At 35.5% G+C, this 14,330-nt stretch overlaps 1 protein-coding gene across 2 annotated transcripts; it reads right to left on the bottom strand.

The window, feature by feature from the left end:
* Positions 1 to 2,489: 2,489 nt before the first annotated feature.
* LOC127626448 (catechol O-methyltransferase domain-containing protein 1-like) lies at positions 2,490 to 11,017 on the bottom strand. Of its 2 annotated transcripts, none has more exons than XM_052102223.1 (7): positions 10,074 to 10,301; positions 7,252 to 7,382; positions 6,799 to 6,904; positions 6,591 to 6,709; positions 6,444 to 6,498; positions 4,494 to 4,627; positions 2,490 to 3,158 (listed from the first exon to the last, which is right to left on the bottom strand). In XM_052102223.1, exons 1-7 carry the CDS (start codon positions 10,153 to 10,155, stop codon positions 3,006 to 3,008), a joined length of 780 nt encoding a protein of 259 aa, XP_051958183.1. In that variant the 5' UTR covers positions 10,156 to 10,301; the 3' UTR covers positions 2,490 to 3,005. The 2 variants fall into 2 exon arrangements, with proteins under 2 accessions (XP_051958183.1, XP_051958184.1); XM_052102224.1 differs by lacking the exon at positions 10,074 to 10,301 and adding an exon at positions 10,936 to 11,017 and having other exon boundaries at positions 2,492 to 3,158.
* Positions 11,018 to 14,330: the final 3,313 nt, after the last annotated feature.

Genomic DNA, 14,330 nt, shown 5'->3' on the forward strand with positions numbered 1-14,330 from the left:
TGACTTCGTATCTCATAAATATGACTCATTATCTCATAATTGACTTCGTATCTCATAAATATGACTCATTACCTCATAATTGACTCATTATCTCATAAATACGACTCATTACCTCATAATTGACTCAGTATCTCATAAATACGACTCATTACCTCATAATTGACTCAGTATCTCATAAATACGACTCATTATCTCATAATTGACTTAGTATCTCATAAATATGACTCATTATCTCATAATTGACTTAGTATCTCATAAATATGACTCATTATCTCATAATTGACTTAGAATCTCATAAATACGACTCATTATCTCATAATTGACTTAGTATCTCATAAATACGACTCATTATCTCATAATTGACTTAGAATCTCATAAATACGACTCATTATCTCATAATTGACTTAGTATCTCATAAATACGACTCATTATCTCATAATTGACTCATTATCTCATAATTGACTTAGTATCTCATAAATATGACTCATTATCTCATAATTGACTTAGTATCTCATAAATACGACTCATTATCTCATAATTGACTCATTATCTCATAAATACGACTCATTATCTCATAATTGACTTAGTATCTCATAAATATGACTCATTATCTCATAATTGACTTCGTATCTCATAAATATGACTCATTATCTCATAATTGACTTCGTATCTCATAAATATGACACATTATCTCATAATTGACTTAGTATATCATAAATATGACACATTATCTCATAATTGACTTCGTATCTCATAAATATGACTCATTATCTCATAATTGACTTAGTATCTCATAAATATGACACATTATCTCATAATTGACTAATTATCTCATAAATATGACTCATTATCTCATAATTGACTTCGTATCTCATAAATATGACTCATTATCTCATAATTGACTTAGTATCTCATAAATATGACTCATTATCTCATAATTGACTTAGTATGTCATAAATATGACTCATTATCTCATAATTGACTTAGTATCTCATAAATATGACTCATTATCACATAATTGACAGTATGTCATAAATATGACTCATTATCTCATAATTGACTTAATATCTCATAAATATGACTCATTATCTCATAATTGACTTAGCATCTCAAAAATATGACTCATCTCATAATTGACTTAGTATCTCATAAATATGACTCATTATCTCATAATTGACTTAGTATCATAAATATGACTCATTATCTCATAATTGACTTAGTATCTCATAAATATGACTCATTATCACATAATTGACAGTATGTCATAAATATGACTCATTATCTCATAATTGACTTTGTATCTCATAAATATGACTCATTATCTCATAATTGACTTAGTATCTCATAAATATGACACATTATCTCATAATTGACTTAGTATCTCATAAATATGACGCATTATCTCATAATTGACTAATTATCTCATAAATATGACTCATTATCTCATAATTGACTTAGTATCTCATAAATATGACTCATTATCACATAATTGACAGTATGTCATAAATATGACTCATTATCTCATAATTGACTTTGTATCTCATAAATATGACTCATTATCTCATAATTGACTTAGTATCTCATAAATATGACACATTATCTCATAATTGACTTAGTATCTCATAAATGACTCATTATCTCATAATTGACTTAGTATCTCATAAATATGACTCATTATCTCATAATTGACTTAGTATCTCATAAATATGACTCATTATCGCATAATTGACTTAGTATGTCATAAATATGACTCATTATCTCATAATTGACTTAGTATGTCATAAATATGACTCATCTCATAATTGACTTAGTATGTCATAAATATGACTCATTATCTCATAATTGACTTAGTATGTCATAAATATGACTCATTATCTCATAATTGACTTAATATCTCATAAATATGGCTCATTATCTCATAATTGACTTAGTATCTCATAAATATGACTCATTATCACATAATTGACAATATCTCATAAATATGACTCATTATCTCATAATTGACTTAGTATCTCAAAAATATGACTGATCTCATAATTGACTTCGTATCTCATAAATATGACTCATTATCTCATAATTGACTTAGTATCTCATAAATATGACTCATTATCACATAATTGACTTAGTATCTCATAAATATGATCTCATAATTTTAACTTTTTATCTCATAATTTAGAATTTTTAATCTCATTATCATGATTTGGCATCTCATAATTTCTATCTTACTTCTATCTTAACTTTTACTTTTTATCTCATAATTATGACTCGGCATGTCATAATTTCAACTTTTCATCATAATTTTGACTATTTTTAAATAATGACTTTTTATCTCAAAATTATGAATTTGTATCTCATATTTTTGACTTTGTATCATTTTATTTGGCGTAAATGGGCTTCCATATTAGCCTAACCCAACCTGCATAATTTATAATATATAAATGAAAATACGGCATGATAAATTTATAGACAATGAACACAAAACAATTTCAGGAAAAAAAATATATATATATTTGTACTTATTTTTAATATATTGGTTTTACTACAGTAACCATATATTAACCATGATATTCATAGTGAAACCATAGAAATATTTCAGGAAATAAAAAATAAATATGGTCAAAATCATAATTTTTAGAAACATAATCAGTAGTTGACAACATGATAATTTTACTGCAAAACTTTGCCTTCATATAGTCACATTTCAGTCATTAAAATAGCGTACATCCTCAATAAAACAATGATTACAAATCCACAGTAACACATACAGTATGTCCTTGAAACCTGAGGAGCTGTTCCAAAACCTAGTGAACTGCTTTGCTGTCTCTGTTATGAGGCAAGTGTCCTAACAGCAATGGATGGGACTCATAAGTGATTGATTTAGAGAGGTCTATATACTGTAGCAACAACTAGGTGCTTTATATTAGTATTGTTAATGGAAAAGAGTGATTGGTTTTTGGGAGTTCCTACAGTGTGTTATGGCACATGTTAGTGTGTCTCCTATGAGCTCAGAGTTTGAATGCAAGCGTCAGCCCGTCGCCCACAGTGAGCATGCTCAGATTCACTCTGATGTCTGTGTGTAGTTTCTTGTTCAGTTTATCGATGCTGATGGAGTCCACATCACCCTCTGCTGGATTCACTACGCGCCCGCTCCACAGGACCTGAGATAACGGGTCACCAGAGTGTCATTGAATTTTGAGACACTACCAAGAATGATGGTTATTCCAAAGAGAATGAATATATGTAATTACGGAAGCCCTGAAGTGTAAGGTGAAAAAAAAAATCACTAGGTGAAATTGAGTTTTTAGGTATCTTTGTGCCTTCCTGAACCTATGTTTAACAAAACAAAAATGTCCGCAATTTTTTTTTTTATATATATATATTTATATTACGGCTGTCGATTGAACGTGTTAATTCAGTGTGATTAATTTTATACAAAAATAAAAAAAATATCACGGACCATAATAAGGAAGAGTCCTGAGAAATGCTTGTAGTACCACCTGTTTACTCCAGGGGGCAGTGAGTGAAACTTCAGCTGTATGAGTAACACACAGTTTATACAGTGAAGAAACACTTCAGCAGAACAACACAAACATGTGTTACATTCTTGCGTTCAAAACACTTGATGGAGCGCAAATCTGAACTAAGAGATCTCAAGATGTGTTTAAAGATTGAGTATTAAACTATATTTAACTTGACACAGTGACCTAAACATTTTATGTTTATAACGCAACACACCCGAGACACTAAACAAGCATGTCTGATGCTGAACAAAACAAAATAAATGATATATATATACATTAAATTTTTTCTCTGAAATATATTTTTTTCCCATTCAGAACTGTTTTTTTCTCTCTCTCTTTTTGCATAAATGTTTCTCTTTTTTTTTTATTCTCCCCGAAGCAAAACATGACAACTTTGTTTTTTCTTGCTAGGTAACAATTAGCATGCAGAACCAACCTCGGCCACCAGGCGGCACTATAAGTAAGCATAAAATCTTATGCTTGCAAGTTGACCGTGTCTGTGGTGCTTTATCTGCTGATTTTTAAATGTAATGTTATAGTATAAAACAACAATAAGAATGTTTTGCAAATCTTAATCAAGAAAAAACATGTTAGACAGTCTGCTAATACATGAAATCACACAATTAAATGAATATATATGTTTTATGTGGCATTCATTGTCAAAGTGTAACAATGGGTTTTATTTCGGATTGTTTGATGAACATAAATCATCAGATAATAAAATATAAAAATGTCACCATTTTAGGCTAACAAGGAGATTTTTCAGAGAAAAAAAAAAACATTAAAAAGAGGAAAAAAACGTAAAGATTATTCAGTGATTTAAAAAACAATATATAGATATTTTTTTGCATAAATATTTTTTTTGTAGGACAATATGATTAGGAAGGCACTAAGACACCTAAAAACAAATTCACCTAGTTCAGTGTATTTTTTTCACATTGAGGTTCAGCGCTTCCGTACGTAATAACTTACATTATCTATGGCAATTATTCCTCCTTTCCTGACCAGCTGCAAAGATTTCTCATAGTAGTTGTCGTAGTTCTGTTTATCAGCATCAATGAAGACGAAATCAAAAGTCTCGGCTTCACCTGCAGCCAACAGCTCATCTAATAACAAAAGACACCACTAACACAATTAAAGGGGTATTTAAGCAATATCACACGAGCAAGAGCCTAACCCTAACCTCAAGTCTTTTTGTGCATGATGCTACAAGCTTGGCACACCTATTTTTGGGCAGTTTCTCCCATTCTTCTTTGCAGGACCTCTCCAGGTCCATCAGGTTGGATGGGGAGTGTCGGTGCACAGCTATTTTCAGATCTCCCCAGAGATGTTCAATCGGGTTCAAGTCTGGGCTCTGGCTGGGCCACTCAAGGACATTCACAGAGTTGTCCCGTAGACACTCCTTTGTTATCTTGGCTGTGTGCTTGGGGTCGTTGTCCTGTTGGAAGATTAACCTTCGCCCCAGTCTGCAGCACCACCATGCTTCACTGTAGGGATGGGATTGGCCAGGTGATGAGCGGTGCCTGGTTTCCTCCAGACATGACGCTTGCCATTCAGGCCAAAGAGTTCAATATTTGTTTCATCAGACCAGAGAACTTTGTTCCTCATGGTCTGAGAGTCCTTCAGGTGCCTTTTGGCAAACTCCAGGTGGGCTGTCATGTGCCTTTTACTGAGGAGTGGCTTCCGTCTGGCCACTCTACCATACAGGCCTGATTGGTGGAGTGCTGCAGAGATGGTTGTTCTTCTGGAAGGTTCTCCTCTCTCCACAGAGAAACACTGGAGCTCTGTCCGAGTGACCTTCGGGTTCTTGGTCACCTCCCTGACTAAGGCCGTTCTCCCCCGATCGCTCAGTTTGTCCGGGCAGCCAGCTCCAGGAATAGTCCTGGTGGTTCCAAACTTCTTCCATTTATGGATGATGGAGGCCACTGTGCTCATTGGGACCTTCAATGCTGCAGACATTTTTCTGTACCCTTCCTCAGATCTGTGGCTCAATACAATCCTTTCTTGGCGGTCTACAGACAATTCCTTGGACTTCATGGCTTGGTTTGTGCTCTGACATACACTGTTAACTGTGGGACCTTATATAGACAAGTGTGTGACTTTCCAAATCATGTCCAATCAACTGAATTTACCACAGGTGGACTCCAATCAAGTTGTAGAAATATCTCAAGGATGATCAGTGGAAACAAGATGCACCTGAGCATGAAACTACTTTCTTACGTGACCGATCGGAATCTACCGTTGCTGGTTCGAGAGAGAGAGAGAGAGAGAGATGTTGCCACTCCCAATCAGAGATGCTGTCAGCTTTCTGAAGATCAGCTTTCTCAGTGGAAAAATAGCCGTCCAAGCGGGGTATTTCTCCCTATTTCGTGGAGTCTTTCACTATAGAAACCGCAATGTTCTCCGCCATTTTGAACAGAACTTTTTCTCCTATGTGGAAACTCCGGTAAAAGGTAAGCAATAAGTTCTGTAATAAATCAGTCTGTTGTGTCTCAGCTGTGATGAGCCTTAATGCTGAAGTTGTTCATTTAAAGTTATTTCCCAGCTTTAGTAGTGTAATAGTAATACAAGCGATCACCGAGCGCGGTTGTATGTAAACAATGACTGATGGATTCACGTCACCAAACTGGCTCATATTACACACAAAAATTATCTTTTGCTGCCACCTGCTGGCTAACATATGTAATGTCAAAACATTAAATAAAAAATACATGTAAGAGACACTTATACAGTAACTCTTAACACATCTGCACTGCTCTTACACTTTAGTTTAGAACAGCACGAACACAAGCGGAGTGACACACACCATCAGTGCTCATGGAACATCTCTCGTCCAATCAGATTCGAGGACCGGAAATAACTGTTGTATATTTGATTATAAACTACAGTTCAAAATGCTCCATGATAGAGTCCAGCTCTTACCGAGAGTTTTCAGTGCCGGCTGCAGACGCAGGTCGATTTTGTGTTCAACGCCAGCCTAAGAGAATTTGAGAGTAAGATTATTATATTTATATCCTATTTATACAGTATGTCTGACTGTGCCTAACATTTCCTTTTGTGTTTACTAACCTCTTTCCAGAAGGGTCTGCCAATGTCGGTGTATTCCTCATTTACGTCACATCCGATCAACTTTCCATCATCCGGCAGCGCGAGAGCAATACTCAACGCGTTATAGCCCGTATATACACCTAAAGCGCACACGCATACACACAGTTCAGCAACATCGTTTACATAGATGAGTGTTTCATCAATGATTTGGGATCAATAATAATCATACCAATTTCGATAGCCTTCTTGGCCTTGATTAATCGGGCCAAATTCGCCATCAACTGCGACTGCTCGCACGCCACCATGATGAAATTCCATTTATGCTCCATAGTTCTCTATAAAATACATTTTTAATTTAAATTAAATTCCACCTTCAGCTACAGGACATCCATTAAAGTATCTAAGATCTATGCAAACTTTATCTACATCTGTGAGCTAAAGGCTATTGGCTATTTTAAAGAAAAGGACACGCCTTTCTGTACCTATCCCGGCCCAACTTCCAAGAAACCTGCCCCCCGAATATGATTAAATCTTTAAAAATACTAAATAATTGTTAGTAAATAATACAACTGTGCACTGCTAGATGAAATCAGTTTAGATTTTGTTCTTTTTAAATGATGAAGACAGTCAAACAGAGCTAGAAATAAACTTGGAGATGGAAATAAGAGCAAGCGGGTATTACCAGGCGCAGTTTTTTAAGGGCAGGGTGCTCCCTCAGGGAATGATTGAGGAGATAGTGCATCACAGGGTCGTCCTTGCCACCCACGTGACTTTTACCTGATGACATTCTTGAGAATTTCGATTTGCGTTTGCCTTGAGAAAGAAGTATTTTGAATATGTTATATACACAAATGCATAAAAAAACAAAGAATTTCTTGAAATGGCTAAATCTTATTATTATTATTATTATTATTATTTAAAAACCACGACAACACTGTGTTGCGTCCATAAGCTTTTATTTACTTTTTCCCCAATAATCCACTTGGTTGGAACACTTTGGATGAAAAGGCAACCATAGTGGAGTGGTCTAATGCACATAACTGGTAAACTGGTAATCAGAAGGTTGCTGGTTTGATCCCCACAGCCACCACCATTGTGTCCTTGAGTAAGACACTTAACTCCAGGTTGCTCCGGGGGGATTGTCCCTGTAATAAGTGCACTGTAAGGTGCTTTGGATAAAAGCGTCTGCCAAATGCATGAATTTAAATGTAGTTACAAATACTGTGTAACTGTTGAGTCCTTTGTACTACTAACACAACAAATTACCCACAACACCAAAACTTACATATACACTGGCGGCCATATTTTGCAGTTTCGGAAGGAAATTGGTACTTCAAGTGGGCAAAGAAACACAGACATTGGACAACAGATAATTGGAAAAGAGTGTTACGGATCTAAACCCCATTGAGCTTTAACTAGGGTTGCAACGGTATGAGATTTTCATGGTATGATAGTTTTGTTCATGGGTTTCCAGTACAAGGACATGCATCAAGTGACATCATGTTTGTTGTTGATGTCAACAACAAAATCTACAGGACGTTTCTCTCCCCCTTTTAAAAACTGAAGAGCATATTTACATTATATGGGCCCATTATTATCCCGTTTGTTACCTAATATTACATATACACATATTACACAGAAGGAAGGGCTCCTCGTTACCATGGTCCGTGTGCTAGTCTTAAATAATAGTAATAATAATAATAAATTAATGCATTTATGAAAAATAAAGCTAGAAATTAGCTGAAACACATCTTGAAACGTTAACGAAAACTGCCACTGTTGATATAAAATGAGGTCTAATAGATTCGACCTTTAGATTATTTCATAAGAAACTGAAACATTTTGTCAAAATATAACTTAGTAGCACCAAACATCACAAGCAGCCTCAAGAGTGGACAGAGTGGCCATATAACACTTTTCTTTGAGCAGAATATTGCACTACAGATCGCCAAATTTGTTCAAAGGAGAAACGAGACGTGCATGCTTGCCAGATTGCACAAAATAAGTGTTACATTAGGCGGAATATTAAACATTTGTGCACGTACACGTCTCAAACTGGGGGTGTTTCATCTCTTATCTGGCAACCCTGAGCATGTTAAACGCTTGTGGAGACACGTGACGTCCCAATGCCAGTTAACTGAAATCCATCCATCCATCTTCATCTATCCGAAGTCGGGTCGCGGGGGCAGCTGCTCCAGCAGGGGGCCCCAAACTTCCCTATCCCGAGCCACATTAACCAGCTCTGACTGGGGGACCCCGAGGCATTCCCAGGCCAGTGTGGAGATGTAATCTCTCCACCTAATCCTGGGTCTTCCCCGAGGCCTCCTCCCAGCTGGACGTGCCTGAAACACCTCCCTAGGGAGGCGGCCAGGGGGCATCCTTACCAGATGCCCAAACCACCTCAACTGACTCCTTTCGACGCAAAGGAGCAGCGGCTCTACTCCGAGCTCCTCACGGATGACTGAGCTCCTCACCCTATCTCTAAGGGAGAAGCCCGCCACCCTTCTGAGGAAACACATTTCGGCCGCTTGTACTCGCGACCTAGTTCTTTCGGTCATGACCCAGCCTTCATGACCATAGGTGAGGGTAGGAACGAAAATTGACCGGTAGATCGAGAGCTTTGCCTTCCGGCTCAGCTCTCTTTTCGTGACAACGGTGCGATAGAGCGAGTGCAATACCGCCCCCGCTGCCCCGATTCTCCGGCCAACCTCCCGCTCCATTGTCCCCTCACTCGTGAACAAGACCCCAGAGGTACTTGAACTCCTTCACTTGGGGCAATACCTCTTTATTCTATGAAAAATAAAAACGCTTTTAAGATAAATGAGCCGCGGGCCACATTAAACCATGTGGAGGGCCTGATCCAGCCCGTGGGCCGTATGTTGCCCATGTCTGCTTGATCATTAAATCTGCCTCGGCAGTCCTAAATAGTCGATCACTTGGGCGGCCGCCGAAATATCTTCAATGGGAGAACCATGGCATTGTTATTTCCCTGTTGTCCGTGACCCAGTCCAAATGGACCATTTGGGAAGCACTGCTTTAACTCACACACACACTCATGTCAGACCCCAACCATGCGTGTGTGTGTGTGTGTCGCAAGTTGATGAGTCTGACCGGCAGACAAGGAATAAAGGAGATGTGCACGCGCATGTGAGAATCTCCGTCCAGGTGCATTTTTTTCTCAATACCTTAGAAAAGGAAATGTACATGGTATGATAACCATCAATTTTCATACCGTGGTATACCGTGAAACCGGTATACCGCAGCAACCCTAATATGACTGTTTTTCATTTTTGCCTATATTAAAACAGGAACAGAATTCAGCTATGAAATTAACAACTTAAATCAGCTTCTTTTGTCAAATTCACGATTGGTTTGTTTTAATAGCTGATTTTATTTGCTCTTTTCAATTAATTGGGTGCGTGGGCCTTTAAATGCGGCTTATTGTATCAAACTACACGAACTTCCGTTTTAAAATGGCTCACTAAACAACAGCACTTGACTTACCCATATAATAGCCCCCTATAAACATCAATCCAAGCGTCGCAGAGCCTATAAGCGCTTCTTTTGAGATGTTAATAGATGACATTATTACCGTTTTTAGTCTAAAGATATTTACATGTGCCCGAGGTGACAATGAACGCTTCCAGGTGAACTATTGACCGCGCAGCCGAATTACCGTAAAACACCTCATATTTGCGACACATGTTTTTCATTGCGTTGTTGTTTTAACTTGTGGCTATTTTTTGAAGATGCTTTGCATGTGTGATTGCTGTAGTGTTGCTTTATAAGCACTAGAAGTTTAGTTTTGTGTTGTTAATGGAAAAGCGGCCAGAGTAACACGTTTTTTGATTGATATTTTGGGGGAGAGTTTTTGTATGCGCGTCTATTCTGAACATTACGACACAAGCCCCTCGTTTTCCTGCTTTTCTGAACCGTCACATGATCGATCGATGTGCAGATGCTTTTATATTTTAAATGTAATAAAGACCGTCATTTGAGTGAACGTGTTATTTAACCATAGTACACTTTATTTTAGCCTACTTGATTTTAACTTAAATGCCTAATCCAACGTCATATATAAGCGAAACCTATTATTATTATTATTACGACAATCCTGATGCCCCTTCACACGTTATAACCACTTTATAACCACATATGCGTTATAGAGCGTTGCAATTTAGAGTAGGTGACACAAATAAGCAGGTTTCCTTTATTTACAATAAGTAAATAAATACAAATATGCACAATTTATAGACTGCAATACCTACTGTTAAGCCTGTATAACACATTATGTCATTATCAGCTCTAAAATATGCTGCTGGTAGTTAAAATAAAGGAGTTTGTGCTCTGAAAGGTTATAACTTACAGTATTAGTTGTGGATTTGCTCTTCTGTTGATGCTGCTGGTCTTTACTGTCTTCTGTAAAATGGCTTCAGTTTTGGGGGTGGAGATTGAATATACAAATCATGAATATTTATCATGACAGATCATTTTATTTGAGAAATGCATTGTTCCTCAAGCTTCATAATCCTCTGTTAAACTGCACTGACTCCTAACATTTTGCAAAAAGTTTGCAAATGTCTTATTAACTTGCATATACTCTTATTGCCATTTTGCGATATGCAATTTTCTCGAAATACTTTAAGGCATTTGCCTTGATTTGGCTGACTGTGAACTGTAGAAATGGTATGGAAATATAGTGTATGCAATTTAATAATTAATTTTACTGAAAAAAGTATATATATATATATCTTTTTTTAAATATCATGAACTTTCAAGTAAAGAATATCAAGAGTTTTCTCTGGGTTACACCATTTGACCTAAACAAAATGTGCCTTTTCATAAAAATGCCAAAATATTTACATTTAATAATATTGCAAAATAATGATTTTTTAAAACGTCACGTGGTCTTGAGGGTACACAAGTGTTGTATTCAATGTTTTATTGTCACATGACAACAAAATGGGGTGTTGGTTACAGTACACCATGTGACTTTGAATTGGTGGACAAAAGTTATTCAAATATGAGTCCTATTTTAAAAATGTATTTTTTTTTTTTTTAAAGAAATTATAATAAAACATTATTCTGCACAAAATGTTGGTATTCCTTAAATTAAATAAAAATAAAAATATTTTTTATTAAATAAAAATATTTTTTTATTAAATAAAAAAAATATATATATATATTTTACATTTAAATACATTTAAATTAAATAAAAAAAGTATTAAATTAAAATACATTTAAATTAAATTAAAATTTAATTAAAATACATTTAAATTAAATTAAAATTAAATTAAACTAAATTAAAAATGTAAATAAAAAATGTAATTAAAAAATTAAATTAAATAAAAAATTTAATTAATTAAATTTTTTATTTAATATTTTTTTATTTATTTTTTTAATTAAAAAAAATTATTGCATTTTTATTTAATTTTTAATTTAGTTTAATTTAATTTTAATTTTAATTTAAATGTATTTTAATTTTTTTAAACTAAATTAAAAATGAATTAAAATTTTTTATCAAAAATGTAAATTAAATTAAAATAATGTTTAATTTAATTAAAAATGTTAATTAATTAAATTAAAGCACATTAGTGTGATAAACAGTACAGTATGTTTTCATATTTTATTTAATATTTCCAAATTATCCACAAATAATGATTTTTTCACTCAATAATTAGGTGCATATGTTCAAGTCAATGAGGCCTACGATCAATAAGTTTACCAATAAAAATACAAAACCTGTCCTAACTGAAAGAAAACAAGATGATAAAATGATCTAATCCAAAATGAGGAAATAATATAGCAAAATGAGAATATGAGTCCTATTTTAAAAATGTATTTTTTTTAAAGAAATTATAATAAAATATTATTCTGCACAAAATGTATTTTTTACTGTCACTGGACAGTTACACCACACAACATTTTTACTCTAAAGTTGCTGTAAGTGATTTTTAAAGACGTTGAGCTCGTTATTGAATATATTCTTATCATATTTTAAACCATTTAAACAGATGCAAAAATGAGCGTCACGTCCGACCCCTGAAATAAAGTACGATTACAAGATCTGTCGCAGAACCGATATACAGAAATACTTTGGTGTATAATTGTGTTCCTTTATGTAGGGAGGGTGTAGTTCATCGTGTTCACCAGCAGATGTCAGTGTTATCAAGGAGAATTTAAATTCTGCAGGTCACGATGACTTGCAGGAGTTTGTTTTCAGGGCTGTGTCTAGGTAACCGTGCAGCTGCCAAAGTCTCGCGAGAGTCTCATTGCTGCCGCTGAAGTTAGTTAGTTAGTTAGTTAGTTAATTAGTTAGGTTTAGAGGCAGCTTTATTTTAGGGGTTGATGTATGGTTTCTGTTGGACTCCAAATAAACACAATAAACGCACTGAATGAGCATCGTATGCAACTCTCGCGAGACTACAAGCAACCAGAGGGTTACCTTCTAAACTCGACCCCTCTTTTTTCAGAAATAAAGCACTGCAGCATTCATTACGGACTCTGATATGGAGGCTAAAATGTTACCAGGGTTCTTGGCATTATAAAGTGAATAAAGCATCCTGTTTTTATAACTTGGCAAGTAGGCTATTATAGTGCTTGCAGTTCTGTATCGATAGTGTACTGTTAATATTTTCCACAGACATTCGGTTTGTGGTTTGTTCTTCTCTATAGAGCTACTTTTTATATAGTCTATGTCCATGACAGCTGCTAAGTAACACAACAGGAAGTAGGTAATATACCTGTCTTCTGCTCTCAACTCACATTTCGACCCAACACATCACCCAGAGATTTCAAATCTGGCAAGTCTCGTGAAGCTTGATAGGAAAGATGAGCTTTTATCGGTCTGTTGAAGTCACATCTCAGATTCCTCTTACAGTGTTTGACAGTATTAATGTGGCTCTGTGCAGTCTGACTGCTTACAGTTTTATGGGCTTTTCCTTTGGCGTGACTTCACAGGCATGTGTCAGTGTGACTGATGGACTGTAACTGAGTCCAGAGCCTAAAAAAGCCCATCTGGCATCTATCAGCCCAATGAAACCGATAATTGGGCAACATTTTGAAGGGTGATATTTGTAATTAAGTCACTGGAGTCGAGCACATGCGTGATTCCAGCCCATTATAAAGGCCTTAGCGAGGAAACGCTTTGAGGTGTGAAGAGGTGTTAAGCTGTTTCTGCTGAGTTTTGCACGTGTGTAACTGAACTAGGCATCAAATGGTTTCATTAAACTGAGCCTTTTCAACTCTTGCAACTTAATAAAATAAAAGCAAATGCACAAATGCATTATGTTGGGGGTATTGCAGATTTCCTTAAACTTTAGTCAAGCACTCAATACAAGTTTACCACAAATCACATTTCGACTCTTTCCTTTAAACAAAGCAAACATCTGTGTTCCAGTGAGGCACTTACAATGGAAGTCAATGGGGCCGGTCCGTAAACATTAAAATACTCACCGTTTCAGAAGTATAGACATAAATAATACGTGTGTTAACATGATTTAAGTGCAATGAAATCATTCTGTGTAAAGTTATATCCAATTTTACAACTTGGTTGTCATGATGTTGTAACGCCATAAACACTAATCCCAGTCATTTAGTTGTCTGCTGCAAAAACGTCAATTTAACCCGCATGTTGTCTTCCGGTCATTTTGACCTGAAGAGGATTTTCCATTGCCTGAAAATGCAAGTTAACGTTTTCCTATTGGTCTAAGACTTTCTGACTTTGCTCACACAGGGTATCAAAATCCTGTATAAAAAAAT

This window comes from Xyrauchen texanus, chromosome 33 (genome assembly GCF_025860055.1).
Source record: "Xyrauchen texanus isolate HMW12.3.18 chromosome 33, RBS_HiC_50CHRs, whole genome shotgun sequence".
NCBI lineage: Eukaryota > Metazoa > Chordata > Actinopteri > Cypriniformes > Catostomidae > Xyrauchen > Xyrauchen texanus.

Bases quoted from the DNA above. Each gene is read 5' to 3' on its own strand.
- LOC127626448 (XM_052102223.1), bottom strand. From the start codon at position 10,155: ATGTCATCTATTAACATCTCAAAAGAAGCGCTTATAGGCTCTGCGACG. The intron at 7,383-10,073 runs GTAAGTCAAGTG...TTCTTTCTCAAG, and splicing joins TATAGGGGGCTATTATATGG to GCAAACGCAAATCGAAATTC. The intron at 4,628-6,443 runs GTAAGAGCTGGA...TTTTGTTATTAG, and splicing joins GCCGGCACTGAAAACTCTCG to ATGAGCTGTTGGCTGCAGGT.